Source organism: Dasypus novemcinctus, chromosome 5 (genome assembly GCF_030445035.2).
Source record: "Dasypus novemcinctus isolate mDasNov1 chromosome 5, mDasNov1.1.hap2, whole genome shotgun sequence".
NCBI lineage: Eukaryota > Metazoa > Chordata > Mammalia > Cingulata > Dasypodidae > Dasypus > Dasypus novemcinctus.
Genome location: NC_080677.1, coordinates 83,119,953 through 83,144,960, shown reverse-complemented (window position 1 = coordinate 83,144,960; position 25,008 = coordinate 83,119,953). Strand labels below are relative to the sequence as shown.

General features: G+C 44.5%; 1 protein-coding gene across 1 annotated transcript in view; it reads left to right on the top strand.

The window, feature by feature from the left end:
* Window positions 1–25,008, top strand: part of LAMB4 (laminin subunit beta 4) — a 106,375-nt gene that overhangs the window by 31,049 nt on the left and 50,318 nt on the right. Inside the window, exon 14 of the mRNA XM_058297165.1 lies at window positions 11,170–11,298. Coding sequence (XP_058153148.1) covers window positions 11,170–11,298 — 129 coding nt within the window. The remainder of the gene's footprint in view (window positions 1–11,169; window positions 11,299–25,008) is intronic.

Sequence of the window (25,008 nt, the reverse complement as noted above, 5' to 3'; positions counted from 1 at the left end):
TTCTGAGATAATGCAAGTTAGACTCCCATAAGGTTCTCAAAATATGGCTTCAGCTACAGATAGGAATGTGGTAAAGTGCTGTGGGCTTGCTATTTTAAGTTAGCAACCCACGAGGACCGGGCGGGCTTCCACGGCTCGGCGGTGAGCCCCTAGGCCAGCGCGTAGGCCTAGGTTCTCCAGGTGTGGGGGACGCGCGGTAAAAACCACGGAGACAGCCTGTGAGAGTGAGCTAGTCCACTTTATTGCGGAAATACACTTGATTATATAAGGTCGGGTCAAGGGAGGGGTAGGAACGGGGGCGGATTAACTACGGGGCGGTAGTGGATAGGCGGAGCTGTGCAGGCAGCTATGAGGTAGGCGGTGAAGGATAGCAACGGCTGGAAAAGGGAGATAACAAAGGCTAGGAGGAGTGGTGAAGGGAGGCAGCAACAATTGCTCCTTTTGTTTCATAAAAAAAAAAGGCGTGAGAGAGTAGGGGGATGGGCTGTGGAGGGTGAGAGAAAAAGGGGGTAGAATTGACTGGCGATGGGCAAATGACATATCATTTGGCCAGAATGTATGCATAGCCCTTAGGGTCGGTGCGTGCCGGTGCTAGACGAAATATCTAACATGATGTTGCGCACGCTTTTTTGGGGTGGATAGCGCTGTGGCTGGCTTAACCGCGAAGGACTCTCAGACGTATAGCAATAAAGGGGGGCGGAGGGTGCACCCAAGCCCTTTACGCGGAGGGAAACAAACCCGTGCCGGCGGCTAAGGTCAGGGAGTTTCACAGCAAGCAGCTTCACAGGCGGGAAGTACGGTGGGAAGGGGGGCGAGGACAAGGGCAAGATTGAGGAGCGAGATCAGAGGTAGCAAGACGGTGGTAATGGATTTGAACAAACGAGGAAAATACACTGTCAGCGTGATCTTTGGCAAGGCGGATGATTCGTCGAATGGCCCAAGGACCAACGGTGAGACCTAGGATGATGAGCAGAACTGGGGTTATTAGCGGGAGGAGATAGGGGAGGAGGGGCTGCAGGAAGCCCCAGGAACCAGCAGTTTGGGCTCGTTCAAGTCGGCGTTGGTTGAGACCTTTTTCAAGTTCTTTTAAGCTGGAGTCTACTAAACCGGTATAGTTGGCATAGACACAGCATTCTTCTCCCAGAGCTGCACATAGGCCACCTTCTTTGAGGAGGAGGAGGTCAAGGCCTCGGCGGTTTTGCAGGACAACTTCTGAAAGGGAATTGAGGGAGTCTTTAAGATATTTGACTGCATCTCGGAGGTAGATGATATCAGAGTCTACTGCTTGTCTGAGGTTTTGGAGGGCGGAGGCTTGTGTGGCTAGGGCTGCAACACCAGTGGCAGCTCCAGCTGTAGCTAGGAGGGAAGTGACAGTGAGTACAGCAGTAATAGGTTCGCGTTTGTGGAGGTAAATAGCTTCTTGAGTGTGGTCAAAGGCTTCAAAGAAATGTAGAGGAGTGTGATAGATGACTCGAGGCGTGAGGAGGATGAGAACACACGTTTCTTTGGTCTTGTTAAGTGTGGCAACAGATAAGCATGGGGTAAGTCCGGTGGAAGAGCAGAGCCATTGGGTGGTGTTTAGGGGAACTAAGTATTTGGCAGAGATGTTTGGGGAGGCATAGTTGGCACAGGCAGTAAGGCTAGGAGTGTGGGAAGAACGGGGGTGAATGCATAAACCTTTGGAAGAGATGTGCGTAAAAGTGAGTGGGACATGAGTAGATTGATTCCAATTGCAGGAAGAGGGGGAATCGTCGGTGGAGGAAGTAAAGAGTGGTGAAGGGATAGCAAGTGGATCATAGAGGGGGAGGCTGGGGGAAAGACACAACCAGCAAGAGCGAGTGAGGTTGGGGTGGGAGGCATTGAGAGAGGAATAGGAGGCGTTTAGGAGTTTGAAGTAGGGACTAGAGGGGATGAGAGGATGTGGTTGTATACCTGAAGCGGGGGGGGGGGGGGGAGTGGGGCTTGTAGAAGGGACGACAGCGGCCGAGGTGGAAGAGATTTTGAGGGGGGTAGATGAGGACGGAAGAAGGTGAACAGTGGGTGAGGGAGGAGGGTTAAGGATGTGGTTGGGACCAATAGCAGAGGGTGGGGTGGAGACAACACGCTTTTGGATTTCAAACAAAGCGCCACGATCATAGTTGCTCATATACAACCGGAGTCCATAGGGGCGAGCGGCCAGCCATGTATCGTCGTCTGGGTTTTTTACTGTCAGCCAAATGAAGTCCCAACGGGAATTGTTGGCTACTTGGAGAGAGAGATACGGGTCTCTGTTGGGGGCGCCGGACCATCCATGGGCCATGGTCACACATCCCCAAGAGGGGCAGTAGAAGTGTGATGGGTCATGACAACCTCGAGCACTAGCAGGACAGATGTAAAAACCAGACACAGGGTTGAATTGAGGGCCAAGGAGACGGTTGTTTCGAGAAAGCAGGCATGCTGTATTCCCGCCTCGACAGGATGAGGAGGAGTGGTGGCCTACTTTCGCTTTTCTGATGTTGCTTACTTGGCATTCGGGACGGAAAGAAATTCCAGCAAGAGGGCAGACGTGTGTGAGAAAGGAGGGAGCGACACTAGTAACATTATAAGCGAGAATGCGTTTTTCCAGGAATGTCTGCAAGGTCCAGTTGAATGGCTGATGGGATGAGGAGCTTTGGGCAGAGGAGGCTAGAGACAACATGAGAATGAGGAGATGGATGAGGTAGGGAAGGGTAAGGGAACAGGAGGCGGGGGTGTGAACAGAGTGGGCCTGTCAGAGGAGCTGGAGAACTTGGCGCTCGATGGGGTCATCATCTTCAAGGGAAAGACGGCTTAAGCGGCGGGCAAGGAAGCGCTGTCGACGTCGTTCGCGGCGAGAAGGAGCTGGTGTGGTTCTCATGGACGGTGGTGTTGGAGAGGTAGGCTCGAGTGAATTTACTTGGGGGCGCATGGTGGTCATGGGAGGAGGGCGACGAGGGAGGTGAAAACGCCAATTAGAAGTAGAAAGGCGACAGCAAGGAGAAAGCGTTGGCGGAGGTTCCAATCTGCTGGGGCTGTAGCCGCGAGACAGACAGCTGAAAAGATTGTTTAAAAAATGAAGACTATAAAAAAGAAGTATAAAAGTGGGTGAGGGTGCGAGGGGAGTGGGAAGAGCATCTGCACTGAGAGTTCTTCTCTGATAAGTTGTAAGGCACGTTTCGGTGGAGGTTGGGCACTTGTCAGCAGCAGGTTGTAGAGGCGGCAATAAGGCTCTTCTTGTAGACTGTGCAGAGGTGAGTCCTTTTGGGGAATCTGTAAAGACAAAGAAAGGAGAAGAGAGCCCTCATAGGGGAGGGACAATCAGCAGAAGGAAACTCGGAGAGAGCACTTATCTAATATAAACATTTCAGGGAGGGGCTGGTTGGTGCTGGATTTGAGCGAATGGGGCGACATCTGGGCCTCCGCAGTCAATGTTGTCTCTTACGGAGGGCATAGTGTGTTCATCATTCGGTGGAACTTTGGGGTCGGTGGCAGGCCGGATGTAGCGCCCAGGAACCCAGAGCGGTTGTGGCTCGGAGTCTGGGAAGACACAAGCAAAACCTCTCCCCTGTGCTAGCAAGGGAGCTGGATCTTGCCAAAGGTTTGTGGCGGGGTCTTTCCAATGAACAAGGGGAACTTGCGAAGGTTGCCACATGGGTCCCCAATGTTTATGGGTTGGGGAGAGTCCTTTGTCATCGAAGGTCAGGAGATTGTGATGGATAAGGCAGGCAGTAATGACGTCGGCAGGGGCCTTGTGGGGAGAGGAAGCTTTTTCCTTTTGAATGAGTAGCTTGAGCTGCTGGTGAGTACGCTCAATAATTCCTTGCCCTTGCGGGTTGTAGGGGATGCCGAAATGATGTGTGATGTGGTACATCTGCACAAAGCTGGCAGAGGTGGCACTGCGATAGGCTGGTCCATTGTCGGTTTTGAGATCCCAGGGAATTCCCATGAATAGAATGGCTTGCCGAAGCGCTTTGATGCAATGTTTGGCACTCTCTCCTGTGAGGGGCACGGCATAGCATAGGTGCGAGAAGGTATCAACTGCAACATGAAGATATTTAAGGCGCCCAAAAGCACTAACATGGGTGACGTCTAGCTGCCAGCGGGAGTTAGGCCGCAGGCCGCGGGGATTAGCTCCGCGGGGCTGCAAGGGTCCAAGGGGTAGCAAAGGTGCGCATGTTCGGCAGGAACGCACAAGATGTTTGCATGTTTCGATGGGGAGGTCTGGAAAGAGCCTCTGGATAGATGGCGCAGAGAAGTGGAATTGAGAGTGTAAAAGTTTGACTTGGTTGACGAAGTCTCCTAGTCTTGTTTTGTCAATGGAATCTTCTCGAATGGCAGCTGGGTATACATGGCGGCCGGACGCTAAGGCGTCAGCAAGGGCATTTCCTTGAGTCAGTGGTCCTGGCAGGCCAGAGTGACTTCTGATATGAGCGATGAACCAGGGTTGTTGCCTTTCTTCAAGCAGTCGCTGTACAAAGGCGAGTGCTTGGTCTATAGATGAGTCGCTGGGTAGAAAGGTAGCAAGTGGGAGGCTGCGACATACCTGTAAGGTGTACAAGCTGTCTGTAAAGATGTTGAGAGGCTGGTCTGGGTAAAGATTGAGGACTGCAGCGACAGCTAAGAGTTCACCCACTTGAACAGAAAGGTGATTGGCAAACATCAACTGTCGTGGCTCAAGCTTTCCTGGCACATATATGACAGCAGCGAAGCCCCTTTTTGAGGCATCAGTGAAAGCAGTGATGGCAAAGGGGATTGGCTTTCTTGCGGGCAGCGGACGGAACGGGTTGAAAAATGCTAATTGAGATACACCTTGCAGCAGTGGATGATGAGGATAGTGGTTGTCGAAGGAGCCACGAAAGAACTCTATCAGGCTCTGCATTTGAGCATTATTCATGATAAGGGAAGTAACTTCTTTTGCATCAAAGGGCCAAACAATGGTGTGTGGCGGGACGCCGTACGTTTGTATGGAGAGAAGTACTAAGTCAGTGGCTAATGTGATCCAAGCCCTTGTAAATGGGCAGATTTTTGGGAGTTTACTTTTTGATGTGTGTAGAAAGAGAAGAGGACCATCTTGCCATAGGAGACCCGTTGGGGTGACTGGTGTTGGCAAAACTAAGGCAAGGACTGGGAGATCGGGAGAGAATCGCTCTAGGCGGCATTGCTGGAGTGCAGCATTTACTTGTTGGATGGCTTCTTTGGCAGCTGGGGTGATGGTGATGGGGCAAACGACTGCAGCGGATGGACTGCACTTAGTCTGCAGGAGCTCGAAAAGGGGTTGCATTTGCGCTGTTGTGATGGGGAGTGCTGATCGAAGCCAATTGATTTGTCCGCAAAGCCGTTGGAGCTCAGTCAGCGTCATGTGATCAGAAACATGGATTTGCGGGCTGGTGGGCCGAATATATTGATGAAAATGAAAGCCTAAGAACTGGAAAGGTGGCTGGGGGTTGACCTTGTCAGGTTGCACTATTAATCCAAGACTTGAGAGGGTCATCATAACTGCAGAAAGTAAATCATTGAGAAGTGTGTTAGAACTTGCTGCTAAAAGAAGGTCATCCATATAGTGGATGATGTATGTGTGCTCTGGATGGAACTTAGAGCGTAGCGGCTCAATGGCATGATTGACATAGAGCTGACATATAGTTGGACTGTTCCGCATGCCTTGTGGTAGTACTCGCCATTGGAATCGGAGTGCTGCTCCTTGATTGTTGGTACGCGGGACTGTAAACGCAAACCGTGGACAGTCTCGCAGGTGAAGAGGAATGGAGAAAAAGCAATCTTTGATGTCAATAGTGGCTGCATAAAAATGCTGGGGGACTGCAGTGGGATGCGGGCAACCAGGCTGAGGTGACCCCATTGGCTTAATGTGCTTGTTAATTTCTTGAAGGTCGTGGAGGAGGCGAAACTTACTTGTGTTCTTTTTGTTGATGACAAAAACTGGCGAGTTATAGGGACTGGTAGACGGCTCAATATGCCCTGCCTGTAGTTGCTCTTCAACGAGGGCAGAGAGAGCTTGTAGTTTGTGAGTTGGCAAGGGCCACTGCTCGACCCAGATGGGCTCCTCTGTGTCCCATTCCAGAGGGATAGGGTCAGGTTTTGAAACAGGAGCAGTGGCCCCTATAAGGGGGGGGGCGGCGCAGCTAAGAAGGCTTCTGTGGTGATTCGAGCTTTTAGCTGGCTGAGTACATCTCTTCCCCACAGGATGGTTTGGACTGAAGAGAGGACGAGTGGACGAATTTGACCTTCGTTACCCTCTCGGTCGCTCCAATGCAGAGGCTGAGATGTTTTCCAAGAAGTAGCAGCTCCTGTGGCGCCGATGACTTGAGGGCCAGTTTCGAGGGGCCAGTGATTAAAAGCGGCGATTTCGAAGGGAATACAAGAGATTTCGGCACCCGAGTCTAAGAGTCTGTCAAGCCATTGTCCCTCTATTTTAAGTTCTAGTGAAGGTTTTTGGTGACGTTTGATAGGCATGGTCCACATTAGGGTTTTGGAGCTTTGTGGAGGGCCTCTTGGGGGAGGGGCTGAGGCCTGCCCCGCTGGAAGTTTAAAGGCTGAGAAAAACGTTGCGCTGAGCGGCAGTCGCGGGCCCAGTGATACCCTTTACCACAGCGCGGGCATGGCGTGGGGGGGCCTCTTGGTCTGTGCAGTGCTACGGCAGGGCAGGGAGCTGCCGGTTGAGGGCACTCGCGAACAAAATGACCGGGCTGACCGCATCGAAAGCAGGCAGAAGTGGAGGCAGATGAGACAGCCATGGCAGAAGCGAAGGCAGCAGTAAGTGCTTTAGTCTGTGGGTCAATGTCTCGACAAGCTAGGACCCATTCGTGCATCGGCTTGTCGCGGATAGGAAGGACGACAGCTCGGAAGGGTGCGAGGCACCCATCGAGAATGAGTTCTTTTGCTAACGCAAACTGAGCATCTTCGTTAGTAATTTTACGTTGGCATGCTTCGATAACGCGGGCGACAAATGCCGGAAAGGTTTCTTGCGAGTCTTGAAGCATTTGCGCGAACTTGGTGGATTGTTTGGTGGAAATTAAAGAGAATGACCGCTGAACGAGAACTTTCACTCAGAGCCAAAACCCTGGGTCTATGTTCACATAGGAACGAGGGTCAGCATAGTTGTTAACCCCTGTGTAGGCATCAGCTGGATCTTGGACACCCGCTCGAACATTTTCCACTACTTGTTGATCAACAGCTACTTGATAGTGAGCGCGCCATTCAAGGAACTGGCCTGGCTGAAGGATGGAACGAGCTAGAGAAATCCAATCATAGGGAAGAACAAGCTGAACCCCCAACTCTTCTATTAGTTGTTGAACATATGGGCTATCAATGCCATCTTCTTTAACGGCTTTACGAAGAGTTTTAACTTCTTCTGCTGTGAAGGGAAGCCAAGTTTGAGGGCGTTGCTGCGTGGGCAGCGGGTTGAGCGGGTATAGCTGGGGGGCGGGAGAATGTGCTTCGCTAGAAGCAGGTGGGGGGCTGCTGCCATACGGTGGTGGCGAGGGACGAACGGTAGCGGGAAACAGATGAGAGAATGATGGCTTAGCAGCGTCAAGGCGGCAACAAACTGGCGGCGGGATATTTTTGGGCGCTGGACAAGATGGCGGAGCGGCTACATCACTTCCGGGCGCCTGCCAAGATGGCGGTGTAGTTATGTCATTTCTGGGCGCCGGCCAAGATGGCGGCGAAATCACGTCATTTCCGGGCGCCGGCCAAGATGGCGGTGAAGTCACGTCATTTCCGGGCGCCGGCCAAGATGGCGGCGAAGTCACATCATTTCCGGGCGCCGGCCAAGATGGCGGCGAAGTCGCGTCATTTCCGGGCGCCGGCCAAGATGGCGGCTGCATTATTTCCGGGGCAGGGCCGGAAGATGACGGGACAGGGAGGGGCGGGTAAAGGTGAGAGGAAGCGCCTTTGTTCCCGCCGGCGGGCTCGGATATAGGTGAAGAAGAAGCCGGAAGTGCGCCATTTTGGGCAGAGGTGGAAGAAGAGGGAGAAAGTCCGCTATTTTGAGGAGCTACTGAAGCGGCTTCTGCGGGTCGTGGGGAGCGCGGGCGGGGAGGTTCGCGCTCGAGAGCGGCGGCGAGCTGGTCAGACAGAGAATTTGTGTCGCCAGGATCATCGGGCTCATAGTCATTGGGTTGCTTAACCGATTTGTCTCGGATGGCTTCTGACGGCGCACCAAGGAGACAGGCGCGTATGGCTACTAGAGCAGGCAGCAGGCCGGGCGGAAAAGACTGCTTTTCATGCTCTATGGCGGAGGTGACTCGATCTATGAGTCGAGAGTATGTGTCAGGGCTCCAGAGCTGGCAGGTGGCGAGCCACGGATTAAAAGGGAGTAGCAGGTCCCAGTATTTTTGGAGCTGTTTCAGGGAAACGCGGACTCCATTGGTATCAAGCAGGGCGGCTAAAAGCCGAACCTGAGGGGTATGGTGTGAGGAGAGAGAGGCGCCCATAGTGGGAGAAGAAAAGACGGCGATGGGGTCCCTACCTGGAGAGCTGAAATGATCGCCTGTAGACAGCAGCAGCAGCAGCAGAGAGGGGCCGGAGGGTGGTGGAAGGAAAGGATCCCGGACGAGCCCCCTGCTGTGGGCTTGCTATTTTAAGTTAGCAACCCACGAGGACCGGGCGGGCTTCCACGGCTCGGCGGTGAGCCCCTAGGCCAGCGCGTAGGCCTAGGTTCTCCAGGTGTGGGGAACGCGCGGTAAAAACCACGGAGACAGCCTGTGAGAGTGAGCTAGTCCACTTTATTGCGGAAATACACTTGATTATATAAGGTTGGGTCAAGGGAGGGGTAGGAACGGGGGCGGATTAACTACGGGGCGGTAGTGGATAGGCGGAGCTGTGCAGGCAGCTATGAGGTAGGCGGTGAAGGATAGCAACGGCTGGAAAAGGGAGATAACAAAGGCTAGGAGGAGGGGTGAAGGGAGGCAGCAACAGTAAAGGAACAGGTAATGTGAGGTGAAAGCTGATTCTGAGGCTTTGGATAGATAAAGAAGATGGGGAAAATCATTCCAGGTTCTGGTGACTAAGCAGGGATTGTATTTAGGGAAGAAGGGATAAAAAAGAAAATTAGAGTCTAAGTAGGCTAAGGAGGCTAAATTCTATTCTTTGGACAATGAGAACTCATTGATGCTTTCAGAGCAATGAAATGGCATGATGAAGACTCTCCTTAGGGTTCTTATAAACTTAACCTAGTAGAAGCGAGGCCAAGGTAGAGGAAAGATAAAGTATGAATCAGCTGCAATCATTTGACAGGAATAAAAAAGGGTCTAAGTTAGAAGGAGAAGAGAAAGAGAGAAGAGAAAGGTGGGAGATGGAGTCTGAAAGGAAGTGAGTCCAAGAATGCATCTTATGAATAATTGTTTTAATACTCAAATTGGTGAACTAAGAATTACAATTAATTCTCTTGGTGGGTTTATTAGAAAGCTAAAGGGTGCTCATGCAAAATACCAGAAATTGGTTGGTTTTTTATAAAGGGTATTTATCTGGGGTAGGAGCTTACACATACCAGGCCATAAAGCATAAGTTGCTTCCCTCACCAAAGTCTATTTTCACATGTTGGAGCAGGATGGCTGCCAATGTCTGCGAGGCTTCCTGGGTTCCTCTGGACTCAGCTCCTCTGTTTTCTCCAGAAGGTCAGCTGTAGACTCTCAGGTGAACGGCTCTTTCTCTCTCCCTGGGACTCCAGCTTCAGCATCAAACTCCAACATCAAAACTCCAACATTAAATGCCCCAACTCTGTCCTTTACCATGCCATTTATCTGAGAGTCCCCACCCACCAAGGGGTGGGTACGCAATACCCTACTGACATCCAATATAATCTCATATGCCTGGAGGAAAAGACCAGTTTACAAACATAGTTCAATATTTCTTTTTGGAATTCATCAATAATATCAAACTGCTACAGTGGGTCTTCAAATGGGTATTTGTGTTTGTGTGTGTTTGTGCGTGTGTATGACCTGGCTACTCAAAATGTGATATGCATATGAGAAATATCATCCTTCCCTGAAGAATCTCGGGCCCCACCACAGACCTACTACTGGTCAAGATCTTGCATTTTATTGAGATCCCTAGGCAATTCACATGCAATTTGGGAAGCACTGGTCTATTTTCTTACAGAAAGAATCTGTGAGTCAAAATGGTTTAAAGTCACAAGTTAAGAGTGATTACATTTAATGTAGTAAGAGTGAAAGTTAATTCCATAACATACGTTTTCTGTATAAAATCAGTTAAATAGTTGAAGATGCAAAATAAGTAAGATAGTTATGTTTGCTCAGACCAGATCTTTTGCTTTTTTGCATCCCTGATAGGTCTTGAAAATAACTGAGTACTCAGTATATATATGTTTAAGGAGTAATAAAATAAAATGGTTTGCAAAATCATAAAAAAAAATAGTTATGTTTAACCTCAAAGACAAACATAATTAGTGAAGGAATAAAATGGCAAACATGATCCCAGTGTGCCCCATCTGAAGTGTCCTCAATCGCAGAGGTCCAAAAGTTGGCTAGAGCCCATGGCTGAGAGTCTGAATAGTAAGTCCTGGAATAGAAGGGATTCCTAAAGGTGGCCACAGCTGACCTCAGGGCTACACACTACCAGTCTGCTCTGACGCCATCTTCCCCAAAATAGGGATTTCAAAAGGAAATGAGTTGCATGAATGCATGATTCCTCTGCATTAGTATAGCTGGTTGAATTTGGTTACTCTGGTATAACCTCTTATGGAAACTGGTAAGACCAAATCCTACAAATGGCAAGAACTAAGAGCAATTGTTCTGGAGAGTGTCAAAAGTTACAATATCTACTTATATTTGATTCTCTATACCATGCCTCTTTCCTCCTGAGATTTCATATTAAAGCATAGATTTTGTACTTTTCTAAAACACCACAAAAAAAATGGATAAGAATGAGATGTTTTCATTCTTTAGAGCATCCTTTAAAAAGAAAATCCCACATGAGGTATTAGGACCACCAAAATTTTCCTATTTTCACAGAGAAACAAAAAAAGTATAAACTGTGCATCACTTCTTCTGTGGTAGAGTTGAAAGCTGAGTGTCAGTTGAGAATCATGATGATATTTTAAATAATTGTATAATTAGACATTTTTGAACTTTGGTATAATTGGAACTCTTGATGGATTACTTAAACTGTTATTTATTTTCTTCTTTTCTTTTTAAGATAATAGCAACAGCTTGGCCTGAATGTGATGTGTATTTCCAGCAGCAAGGAGATGATTTCACAATTGACAAAGGAAATATAATACTAAAGAGAAATCAGAAGCAAAGCATGCATGCTGACCAGAGTGAGGTGAACTATTTTCTTTTTCTTAAATTTTAAAATAATTTTTTTTTAATTAGAGAAGTTACAGGTTTATAGAAAAACCATGAAGAAAATACAGAGTTCCTATATACCCCTCCCCAATTATTAACACCTTGCATTAGTGTGACATATTTATTACAGCTGATGAGAAGAATATTATTATAATTATACTATTAACTATAGACCATGGATAACATTAGGGTTCCCTGTTTGTGTTGTACAGCCCTATGTTGTTTTTTAAGTGTTTATTCTAGTAACATATATACAACCTAAAATTCCCTCCTTTAACCACATTCAAGTATATAATTCAGTGCTGTTAATAAACTGTTTTTTTAATGGCCACTGTCAACTACGTCATAAGCAAAATGATAGACTTAAAGCACTTAAAACCGTGCTTGGTCCATGTAAGAGCTCAGGCAATGTGAACTCTTACTATCCTCACAAACAGAAATGGAGGAAAGGAGGAAACAAAGTGTGGAGTAATTAGTGCCTCTAGGGCAAACTTAAATAGCTTTAGTCCTTTGCAAAACAAAGATTTCTGAAAAGCCGGATGCTGGAGAGTTGGCGAGTCAGACACTGTGAATTCAGTTTCTCATCATTTTAGTAAGGAGATGTATAGTGCTGAGGAATGGCTGGACACCTAGATCGAGAAGAAAAGAGACATGCTGAGGTATCCCAGGGATGGGATCATGAATACGCTCTGGGTTTTGATGTGGTTGGAGTTAGTCAGGACTGGTGTGAGCACCAGGATGATGCAGACTGCCTCGGGGCCCTGCTTCCAGTGGCTTCAGAAGGCTGGCAGCCATCAACCTAATATTCACTCAAAGTCTGGGCCATTTTAGCCCTGTTCATTCATTCATTCATTCTGGAGATCTCCCTTTTTTTTTAAAGATTTATTTATTTATTTCTACCTCCCCCAGCCCCCCCCCCCCCCCATTGTCTGCTCTCTCTGTCCATTTGCTGTGTGTTCTTTTGTGTCTGCTTGTACTCTCATTAGGAGGCTCCAGAAACCGATCCTGGGACCTTCTGGAGAGGGAGAGAGGTGATTATTTTCTCGCACCTCCCTCAGCTCCCCTGTTCTGCTATATCTTCTTATTTTATCTCTTCTGTGTCTCTTGTTGCATCATCTTGCTGCGCCAGCTCTCCGCATCGGCCGGCACCCCTATGCGGGGCAGCATTCCCACGCAGGGCAGCACTCCTGCGCAGGGCTGCATTCCTGCATGGGCCGGCACTCTGCATGGGCCAACTCGGTGCATGGGCCAGCTTGCCCTCATGAGGGGGCCCTGGGCATCGAACCCTGGACCCCCTATATGGTAGACAGGAGCCCAATTGGTTGAGCCACATCTGTTTTCCATTCTGGAGATCTTTATTAAGCATTCCTATGTGCGCGTATGAGGATGAGTGTGTTGGAGAAGCAAATGAAAGCAGAGACATCTGATCCTCAGTCGAATGAATAAAAACAGAGATGCTTAGATGTGGAAACTGCCCATTGAACTTTTGTAGGAGAAATGAACAATGTACACAAAGAACTACTACATGCCATACATACCAGTCATTGCAGCTTTGTCTTTCTCTACTTGTTTCTGCTCCCACACCACAAAACCACCAAAGCCTTCTCCTACGCTGGAGGCTGAGAAAAGCTCTCCTCAGTTTGAAGTAGGCCTGAAAGAGAAGGGAGGAAAATGAATCACTTCCCTCCCCTTACTCCCTGAGGCATGGATCAGTGATCCCCACTTTTTACTTTGCCTTCTCCAGGGCCTTACCACACACTCAGATGCTGAATCAGGGAATCTGGGGCTGGCCAGAATCTAGGTGCTTGTCAAGTACCCCAAGCTGATTCTGACACGAGGTCCATGACAGCACATTGAGAAACACTGCTCTAGGCCTTTACAGCACACTCTCCTAGCCCTTGCTTGAAATGACCCAGCTCCTTACTACTAGTTTGGAAAACATCTTCTCATCCTTTAAGACCCCAAATCAGATTTATTTTTTCTGTTACTCTTTCTTACATCTCCTACCTTTACATCCAGACATAATTAATTGTTTCCTTCTTGCCATCCCACAGATCAGTAATTTTCAAACTACTGGTCATGCCTATTAGTTAGTAGCTTATGAAATCAATTTAGTAGGTCAATTTAGAACAAAACAGAAGAATACATAGTAAGAGCACATTTTTGTGAAGATTTTGTTTCAGTTTTATGTAAATGTGTATAGTGTGTATGCATATGTGCGAAGAGTCACTGTCTTAGGTTGGGTTCCCTGAAAACAGAGGTTTAGGCAGGGATTCAGGTGCATATGTTTTATCAGGGAGTGTTCATTCGGAAAATTCTGTAAGGGAGGGAGAAAAGTAGGATCTAGAAGGAGAGTGAGGCAAGGAGGTTGTATTAATCAGGGCTGTCTAGAGAAACAGATTTTTTGAGAATTGTCTCACACAACTGTGGGGATATACAAGTCCAAATTTCATAGGGGAGGCTGTAAGCTGGGAACGCGAATGAAGATTTTCAGTGACCTCCCCAGGAGAAGCTGGCTGACTGGAGTAGGGGTGGAAATTCTCTCTTCTGACTGCTGACATCATCACTTCTCCTTTTCATGCCTTCAGCTGATTAGATGAAACTTCTCTCATTGCTGAAGGCAAACTCCTCAGTTGCTGTAGATGTAATCAGCCATAGATGCAATCAACTTATGATTTAAGTCCCCCAAAATTTCTCACAGTAACAATCAGGCCAGAGAATGCTCCACCAAATGACTGAACACCAAAACCTGGCCAAGTTGACACATGAACTTAACCATCACCAAAGTGGTCTCAGATAAAGTCTAACTTTGGCCTGGTGCCCCTGGGAAGTTCAGAAGCATAAATTGCCCCACAGAGCTGCCATGGCCATGAGCCAGTTTCTCATATTGTTTTTTGTCTTTATTTATTTTTTTAATGTTACATTAAAAAAATATGAGGTCCCCATATACCCCCCAACCCCCTCACCCCACTCCTCCACCCATAACAAAACCTCCTCCATCATCATGAGACATTCATTGCATTTGGTGAATACATCTCTGAACACCGCTGCACCTCATGGTCAATGGTCCACACCATAGCCCACATTCTCCCACAGACCACCCAGTGGGCCATGAGAGGACATACAATGTCTGGTAACTGTCCCTGCAGCACCACCCAGGACAACTCCAACTCCCGAAAATGCCCCCACATCACATCTCTTCTTCCCACTCCCTACCCCCAACAGCCACCATGAGCTCTTTCTCCACACCAATGCCACATTTTCTTTGATTAACTAATCACAATAGTTCATGAATAGAATATCAGTAAGTCCACTCTAATCCATACTCTATTCCTCCATACTGTGGACCTTAGAATGTTTGTGTCCACTCCACATCCATATCAAGAGGTGGCTTAGATTCCACATGGATGCTGGATGCAATTCTCTTGCTTTCAGTTGTAGGCACTCTTGGCTCCCTGGTGTGGTGGTTGACCTTCTTCACCTTCATGTTAGCTGAGTGGGGTAAGTCCAATAAACCAGAGTGTAGGAGTTGCAAGTCTGTTGAGGCCCAGGGCCTGGCTATCACATGGTCAGTCCAGAGATTTGGGGCCCTTGGGTATACATTAAACCCCAGCACCAACTACAGTTCTGGTAAAAGTAACAGGAGAGGCTTGTGGACAAAGATCACATCTATGTCCAACTCCATCACACAGAAACACAAACTCCAAAGTAGGGCCAACTGAGATGGCACTGAACTCCATCTGCCAAGACCATAGAAACTGTGAGTCTCTGTAGTCCTCAGAAGAACCAATACTTGGGGTTGTATCTACTTTTATCTGTCTCTGGGACTCTGCTCAGGTGTGCATAAGGGCAATCCCTCTGATAACCTCCCGGCTCTTTTTGGAGACTCATAGCCATATAAACTCATTTGTCCTTTCCATTTCCCCCTTTTATTCAGGTCAAAAAGCATTTTTAACTCCTGGTATTATATGTAGACTGAGATATTCTGCTGGTCTGAGTCAACTCTTTTATTCAAGGTCATTTTCTAGTTACATCATCAGCTGGTACTTGGCATTAATCCCTTGGCACTAGGGAGGCTCATCCCCTGGAGTCATGTCCCACGCTGGGGGGAAGGCAACACATTTACATGCTGAGTTTGGCTTCGAGACTGGCCACATTTGAGCAACACAGAGGCTCTCAGGAGGTAACTCTTAGGCACCCTGCAGTTCTAGGCCTTGTTCTTATTTCAGGTGCACAGGCTTATAAGCACAGTCATTAGTATCAAAGGCTCATTGTTGAACCTTCCTTCTTTTTTGGTATTTGCCGTTGCACTTGGGGGATTGTTACTGTTCCTTTAGGGACTGTGGTCGATCTCCCCTGGCTAGGAACTCAGCATTCCTTCAGTTGTTGTTTTTAATTGTAACCACTATGAAAATATCCAAACATTTTTATGTACCCTGGATATATGCCCTGGAGAACTCCCTGCCAACCATGTGTCCCCTGTCAATAACATCCCACACCAGTATTCCTCCCCTGACATTGTTGAACCTCTCTGTGATCCAAAATTTCTTCAAAAATGAAGCCCAATATATTGCCAGGTTCCATTAATAGTAAAATGGAATATAGTGATGAGTTTAAAGTTAGATGTAGAATACATATTAATTTAGAAAAATTAAGGTAAAAGTAAATTGGAGTATCAAAAAATTTAAAAATGCAAAAGCTTTGTTTTTGATGTTTTGCCTCCCATCACTGCAATAAGTGTTGCACTGTATGCACATTGGCAAGGCAACTTCTTCTGTCTTTTCCTCAATGTCTATGTCCTTTCTTTTTCTTATATTTTTTTCCTAATTATTAATATTCTCTTCACAAAAGTTTTAGATCACAGTAATTCATATATACAATATACAGTACTCCCACATATACAACATAAAACCCTTTTCCCTTCCACAGCAATAATCTTTTTACATATTCATACTATATTTACTGAAATTGATGTACAGATATTGAAACAATAGCTTTCAAACAAGGTAACATTTGGGTTTACATTATGGTTTATATTTTAGACTATACAATTTTATAAATTTTTAGTTATCTTATGTTTTACATTATGATTTACATTTTAGCCAATCAGCCCCTATATATGTTTGGTATAATTTAAGATGTCTTATATCCATCCTTGTGTAATCTTGTGGAACACTTCTATTGCCCACACAGTTACACTGATTCCATCTATTCAATACCTCTTTCCCCCTCCCCTTAGGGCCCACAGTGACAGTCAATCTTCACTGCTTGAAGGGCCATGTTCAGAGATACTTGCAACAGTGTTGAGGGCTTGACATGCTCAACTGCTCTACTGCATTGGGAGCCACTATTTCTCTCAAGAGATACAATTCCCTCTATTTGAGAACATCAGTCCTCCCCAGGATGTGGGTATACCTTCACTTTCATTATATGGGTCTCTATCCAATGATATAACCCACGATGGCAAAATGAGCACTCACACACCCCCTAGGAGCCTGTCCTGCATCAGATTATCTCCTTTAAGCATCTTAAACAGGTAACCTTCCTTATTATATTTTTGAAAAAAGTTTTCTCAGCATTATACTCTCAACCAAATACCTGACAATCTCCTATGTTCATATGTTCCCCCAATCTTCCCCAATTTCTTGGGCAATATTACCCATCCTCCCATCCCTGGCCCCCTCAAGACCGTAAAACCCCTCCCAAGGGTAACTCTATGCCCCCATTCTATCCCTTCCTTATACCAATACTTACCTCCAGCTTATTATAGATTTCACCCATGTAGGTGTCAGCTTACATCCTTCCTCTACCTCCTGATTTCCTTTAAGCCTATCATCCAGTCTCAAGCTCTCTGAGGCATCTTGGTTTACTTATTTCATATCATTGAGGTCATGTAGTATTTGTCCTTCAATGCCTGGGTTGCTTCACTCAACATAAAGTTCTCAAGATTCATCCATGTTATCACATGTGTTTGTAGTTTATTCGTTCTTAAAGCTGAGTAGTATTCCATTGTATGTATATACCACATTTTATTTATCCATTCATCTGTTGATGAACATTTGAGTTGATTCCAACTTTTGGCAATAGTGAACAATGCTGCTATGAACATTGGTATGCATATATCGGTTTGTGTCCTTGTTTTCAGTTCTACTGGGTATATACCCAGCAGTGGAATTGCTGGGTCACCTGGCAAATCTATAGCTAGTTTTTTGAGAAACCGCCAAACTATCCTCCAGCCGTGGATGAGTGTTCCCATTCCTCCACATCCTCTCCAGCACTTGTAGTCTTCTGTTTTTTTCATAGCTGTCAATCTTATGGGAGTAAGATGGTATCTCATTGTAGTTTTGATTTGCATTTCCCTAATAGCTACAGATTTGGAGCATTTTTTCATGTGCTTTTTAGCCATTTGTATCTCTTCTTTGGAGAAGTGTCTGTTTAGATCTTTTTCCCATTTTTAAAATGGGTTGTTTGTCTTTTTATTTCCAAGATACAGGAGTTCTTTATATATGCAGGATATAAGTCTCCTATCAGATATATGGTTACCAAATAATTTCTCCCATTGTGTAGGCTGTCTCTTCACTTTCTTGACAAACTCCTTTGAGGTGCAGAAGGCTTTAATTTTGAGGAAGTCCGATTTATCTATTTGTTCTTTTGCTGCTTGTGCTTTTGGTGTGAAGTTCATGAAGCCATTTCCTATTATAAGGTCCTGTAGATGCTTCCCTACACTGCTTTCCAAAGTCTTTATCATCTTGGGTCTTATATTTATGTCTTTGATCCATCTTGAGTTGATTTTTGTAGAAGGTGTGCATTGGTAATCCTCTTTCATTCTTTTACATATGGATATCCAGTTCTCCAGGCACCATTTGTTGAATAGGCCGTTCTCTCCCAGTTGAGAGGGTTTGGTGGCTTTATCGAATATTATATGACTATATATATGAGGATCTATATCAGAATTCTCAATTCGGTTCCATTGGTCAGTGTGTCTCTCCTTGTGCCAATACCATGCTGTTTTCATGTAGAATGTTTTGAAGTCAGGTAGTGTGATTCCTCCAATTTCGTTTTTCTTTTTCAATATGTCTTTGGCTATTTGGGGCCTCTTTCCTTTCCAAATAAATTTCATAGCTAGTTTTTCTAGTTCTTTAAAGAATGCTGTGTTGATTTTTATTGGGATTGCATTGAATGTGTAGATCAGTTTTGGTAGGATAGACTTATTAATAATATTTAGTCTTCCTATCCATGAACAGGGAATATTCTTCCATTTATTTAGCTCTTCTTTGATTTCCTTGAATAGTGTTGTGTAGTTCTCTGTGTACAAGTTTTTTACATCTTTACTTAAATTTATTCCTAGGTATTTGATTTTTTTTTTACTATTGTAAATTATATTTGTTTCTTGATTTCCCCGAGCTTGCTCATTATTGGTGTACAGAAATGCTACTGATTTTTGCGCATTGATCTTATAACCTGTGACTTTACTAAACTCATTTATGAGTTCTAGAAGCTTTGTTGTAGACCTCTCTGGGTTTTCTATGTATAGGATCATGTCATCTGCAAGTAATGAAATTTTGACTTCTTCCTTTCCAATTTGAATGCCTTTTATATCTGGTTCTTGCCTCAGTGCTCAAGCAAGTACTTCTGAGACAATGTTAAATAGAAGAGCTAATAGTGGGCATCCTTGTCTTGTTCCTGAGCTTAGAGGGAAAGATTTTAGGATTTCACCATTGTAAACGATATTGGCTGTGGGGTTTTCATATATACTCTTTATCATGTTCAGAAAATTTCCTTGTATTCCAATATTTTGCAGTGTTTTTATCAAGAAAGGGTGCTGTATTTTGTAAAATGCTTTTTCTGCATCTATAGATATGATCATGTGATTTTTTTCCTTCTATCTGTTTATATGGTGTATTACATTGATTGATTTTCTTATGTTGAACCATCCTTGCATACCTGGAATGAATCCCACTTGGTCATGGTGTATAATTCATTTAATGTGTTGTTGAATACGGTTAGCAAGTATTTTGTTGAGGATTTTTGCGTCTAGGTTCATGAGAGAAATTGGTCTGTAATTTTTCTTTCTTGTGGTGTCTTTGTTTGGCTTTGGTACTAAGATAATGTTGGCATCATAGAATGACTTAGGTAATGTTCCTTCTGTTTCGATTTTTTGGAAGAGTTTCAGCAAGATTGGTGTTAGTTCTTTCCGGAATGTTTTGTAGAATTCACCTGTGAAGCTGTCTGGCCCTGGGCTCTTCTTAGTTGGGAGGTTTGTAATGACTAATTCTATCTCTTTACTTGTGATTGGTTTGTTGAGATCATCAATTTCTTCTTTCATCAATATAGGCTGCTTATGTGTTTCTAGGAATTTGTCCGTTTCCTCTGAATTGTCATTTTTGTTGGAATACAGTCTTTCAAAGTATCCTCTTATGATAGATTTTATTTCTGTGGGGTCAGTGGTGATATCTCCTTTCTCATTTCTTATTTGTGTATTTGTATCTTCTCTCTTTTTTTCTTTGTCAGTCTAGCTAAGGGTTTGTCAATTTTATTGATCTTCTCAAAGAACCAGCTCTTGGTTTTGTTTATCTTTTCAAGTGCTTTCTTATTTTCTATGTCATTTAGTTCTGCTCTTATCTTTGTTATTTCTTTATTTCTTCTTCTTGTGGGGTTACTTTTTTTTAAATTTTACTAATTCCTCCAAATGTGCAGTTTGTCTTCAATTTTTACTCTTTCTTCTTTTTTGATGTATGAATTTATGGCTATAAATTTCCCTCTCAGTACTGCTTTTGCTGTGTCCCATAAGTTTTGGTATGTTGTGTTATCATTTTCATTAGTTTCAAGGTTGTTATTAATTTCTTTTGAGATTTCCTCTTTAACCCACTGTTTTTCTAAGAGTGTGCTGTTTAATTTCCATATCTTGGTGTGAAATCTGAGCCTCTGGTCCTTGCAGATTTCCAGCTTCACTCCACTGTGGTCAGAGATATTATTTTGTATGATTTTGATCTTTCTGAATTCATTGAGCCTTTCTTTGTGGCCTAGCATATGGTCTATCTTGGAGTATGATCCATGTACACTTGAGAAAAATGTATATCCTGCTGTATTGGGGTGTAATGATCTGTATATGTCTATTAGGTCTAACTCCTCTAATACACTGTTCAAAGTTTTTGTTTCTTTATTGATTCTCTTTTGAGATGTTCTGTCCAAAGTTGATAGTGGTGTATTAAAGTCTCCCACTATAATTGTAGAGACATCTATTCTTTCACTTAGTTTTTCCAGTGCTTGCCTCATGTATTTGGAGGCACCCTTGTTAGGAGCATAAATATTGATGATTGTTCATTCTTCTTGAGAGATTATCCATTTCACTAATATGTAGTATCCATCTTTGTCTCTCACAATTATTTCACATTTAAAGTATATTTTGTTTGACATTAATATAGCTACTCCTGTTTTTGTTTGTTTGTTTGTTTGTTTGTTTTGGTTATTGTTTGCTTGTAAGATTGTTTTCCAGCCATTCATTTTCAACCTCCTTGAATCCCTGGGTCTGAGATGTGTTTCTTGTAGACAGCATATAGATGGGTCATATTTCCTTATCCAATTTTCCAGTCTGAATCTTTTGACAGGTGAGTTTAATCCATTGACATTCAGTGTTATTACTTTCAAGGAATTATTTATGTTAGCCATATTTTGTTTGGACTTGTGTTTGTCATATTTTGTTTGTTTGTTTCCTTCTCTTTTTGTCTTTCTTGCTGCTCTTACACTCTTCTCCAACTCTGCCTCTCCTGTTTTTTTTCTTTCTTCCTGCAAAACTCCCTTTAGTATTTCTTAAAGGGCAGGGTTCTTATTGGCATACTCTTTTAATTTCTGTTTATCTGTGAATATATTGAACTCTCCATCACTTTTGAATGCTAGCTTAGCTGGGTAGAGTATTCTTGGTTGGAATTTTTTTTTCTTTTAGTACCTTGACTATATCATACCACTGCCTTCTTGCCTCCATGGTTTCAGATGAGAAATCAGCACTTAATCTTATGGAGCCTCCCTTGTATGTGATTGTTCTCTTTTCTCTTGCTGTTTTTAGAATTTTCTCTTTGTCTTGAGCATTGGATAATTTGACAATATATGTCTTGGGATGGGCCTGTTGGGATTTATGGTGTTTGGGGTGCATTGTGCCTCCTGGACATGTACATACATCTCTCTCAGTAGATTTGGGAAGTTTTCAGCCATTATTTCCTCCAACACTCCTTCTTTCCCCCTTCCCTTTTCTTCTCCTTCTGGGATGCCTGTAATACGTATGTTTGTGCATTTTGCATTGTCATTCAGGTCCCTAAGTCCCAGCTGGATTTTTTCTTATCTTTTTATCAATCAGTTCTACTGTCTGTTTGATTTCAGATGTACTGTCTTCCACATCGCTAATTCTCTCCTCTGCCTCTTCTAATCTGCTGCTATTTGCTGAGAGTATATTTTTGATTTCTTGAACTGTGGTGTTCATCACCATCATATCTGTTATCTTTTTGCATATGTCTGTAATTTCCTATCCAAGTGTTTTCTTCATATTGTTAATCTCTTCCTTTACTTCATTAAGTTGGTCTCTAATATATGTTTTGAGATCTTTAATTAGTTGTCTGATGTTCTGCTCTTCTTCCTGGTTTTTAGTTTGTTCATTGGATTCAGCCATATTTTCCTGATTATTGGTTTGATTTGTAGTTTTTTGTTGCTGTCTGGTCATCATTTTATCTTGACAGGTTTAATCAGTTCCTTAGCTTCTTTGTCTAGTCTTGGGGATTAATTAGTTGTTGTTCATGCATAAGTGTTATGTCTTCTCTTTGTCACTTTGTTCTTCTTACTCTATTTTCTTGTTGCTGACTAAGTTCACTGTGAAGGAAAATATTAGGTCCAGGGAAAGCAAAATGAGTAAGAAAAGAAAATATATAAAGTAATATTGGTAATAGATGTTAAAAGAGCAACAATGTGAGATCTAGGAGAATGGATATTAGACTCATGTAAGTTGTGTAGAGTTATAGCAGCAAGTAGAGTACCTATAATGAGACAGTCAACTGAATATGGGGAGGAATATAGTATGAATTAAAAGGCCTGTGTTTTCATGGGAGAGGGAAAGAGAAAAGAAAGACAATAATATCAAGAGCAGATAAAAGACAGAAAACAGAACAAAGGTATTAGAAATAAAAAGTCAGATAATTTGGGGGCCAAAGAAAGGGAGGTGGAATGTAAAAGAAACAGTAGATGATGGAGAATAGAAAGATGTAGGGGATAGGGGATAGTGTAGGTTGCCAAAATCAATACACACAGAAAAGAGGAAATGGAGGATGAGGAAACACAGCAAATGTGAAGCTCTCCCTGCAGCACCTATTATATAAAGAAAATAAAATAAAAAAGAAGGAAAAGAAAAGAAAAAAAGGAGAAGAGAAAAAGGGGGTCAAAGAAAAGGGGTGGGGGGAACAAGCAAGAAAAAGAAAAAGAGAAAAAAAAAACTAAATAAATGAAAAAGAACCTTGGGGATTAAAATGGGAGAAAAGACCAGGAGACAATGCAATATTAGCAACCACGACAAAAAAAAGAAAAGAACCAACGTTTCAAGCTAGGAATCCTCTTTGCAGTTAAATAATATGCTTAGGGAACTAACCTTCACCCTTTCTCCCTTTCTCACTTCTCTCTCTCCCAGGGCAGCAGGAAAGCTTCCTGAGAGGTCTGCTAGGAGATTCAAGTAGGTCCTTATTGAACCAACTCAACACAGAGGACTATGACTCTTTATTTCCAGTGTGAGAGCACCTACACCTCACCAGAAACCCCAAATATGCTATTGGAAGCTTGGCTAGCACATCCTACAGTCCCTCCCCCTTAGGTGTGCTAGGGGAGGTCTAATTGATTTTCTGACTCCACCTTCTCCCAGACCAAGGTTCCTATGCCAGGACATTTAGGTAAATTGGGCTTTCTCAGCAGATTTACCTCTCCTTTCTTCCCAGACTCTCCCCAAGTCAGCTGGTATACTCCTCCAAGCTCAAGGAGAAAGAGAAAAAAAAACACCACAAAATGTGGAGGGCTAGGGTAATCACAGGGTAAACCAGGGTAAACCTGGTTAACACAGGGTTTGGGAACGCTGCAGCACAACAAAGCTTTCAGGGATCACCCCAGCCGGGCCGCCAGCCCTGGGGGGGGGGTCCCACCCACAACTTCTGACCTCCATGTCAGAAACCCAAAATTCCACCTCTCATAAGAATCTCTTCTGTCACTGTCTCACCAAATCGACATCCAGACACCTCCTGCCCTGCAAGCCCCCAAAACAGCCCACTCAGGGTTTGGGAACACCACAGCACAACAAAGATTTCAGGGATCACTGCGGCCGGGCTGCCAGCCCTAGGGGGAGGGGCTCCACCCACAACCTCTGACCTCCATGTCAGAAACCCATAATTCCACCTCTCGCAAGAATCTCCTCCGTCACTGTCTCACCAAATAGATATCCAGATACCTCCCACCCTGCAAGCCCCTGAAACAGCCCGCTCAGGGCTTGGGAACACCCCTGCACAACAAAGCCTTCAGGAATCACTGCAGCTGGGCCACCAGCCCCAGAGGGAAGGGTCTCACTCTCAACCTCTGACCTCCATGCAAGAGACCCAAAATTCTACCTCTTGCAAGAATCTCCTCTGTCACTGTCCCACCAAATCAACATCCAGACACCTCCTGCCCAGCAAACACCTGAAACAGCCCAGTCCAGCAGGACTCCGACCCCACTCAGCCACTTCTTTGCAGGAGAGATTATGAGGTGCACTCACTCAGATGCCATCTTGCCCTGCCTCCCAGCCTCTCATATTTTAACACCAGCCAGTCATTGCCTGTGGACTGCAAGGGCAGACTCCCAGGTGAGGTGACTCCCATGGCCAAGGACAAATCTCAAGCGGAGGGAATAGTTGTGAGCCATTAGCAGTCAACAGTCATAGGAGCTAGCAGAGGGATGCACTGACCAAGGAAAAAGGAAGTGGGCAGGGCACTAAGAACATCTACTAAAAGTCCACTCCTTGCACTGCTCAGACCCACTTATAGAGCTGAGTATATCATTTGCAGGGATCGGTGCAAAATGGGAATGTGGGGCTCCTTGTTCAAAAAGCAGGGAAAAGAGTCATTGGAGGTACTAAAGAAAAAGTGTTTTACTTTCTTCCATGGTCTCTCTTGACCGGTTATAGTATCTTCTTTTTGCTATTTGATGTCAATCTGAGAAAAGCTAACAATTTAAATTATTAGCATGAATTTTACCATTCATCTTTATATTGTTCAGTGCCAACTTTAAATGTGAAAAGTATTTTACTAGTATGCAGAATTACTGGAATTATGCAAATTGTATTTCATAGCTCATATATGTATCTGTATGTCATTTTTACCAAAGTAGTGGAATTGCTGAACAAACCTAAACTGTTTCTGTTTCACTTCTTGATACATATTCTACCAGCCCTCTTTACATTCAGCATATTGATGAGTAAAGAAAGAACAAAAGGCAAAGAAACTGTGGGTCTCCCTGACCTTTACTTTCCTATTATGTATCATTTCCAGAGTAAGTGGATGGCTCCATTTACAGGGAAGAATAAGAGAGGATATGAGGGGAGTGAGTGTAGCCCAGTGGTCGAGTGTCTGCTTCCCATGTATGAGGTCCTGGGTTCAGTCCCCTGTACCTCCTAAAAGAGAGAGAGAGAGA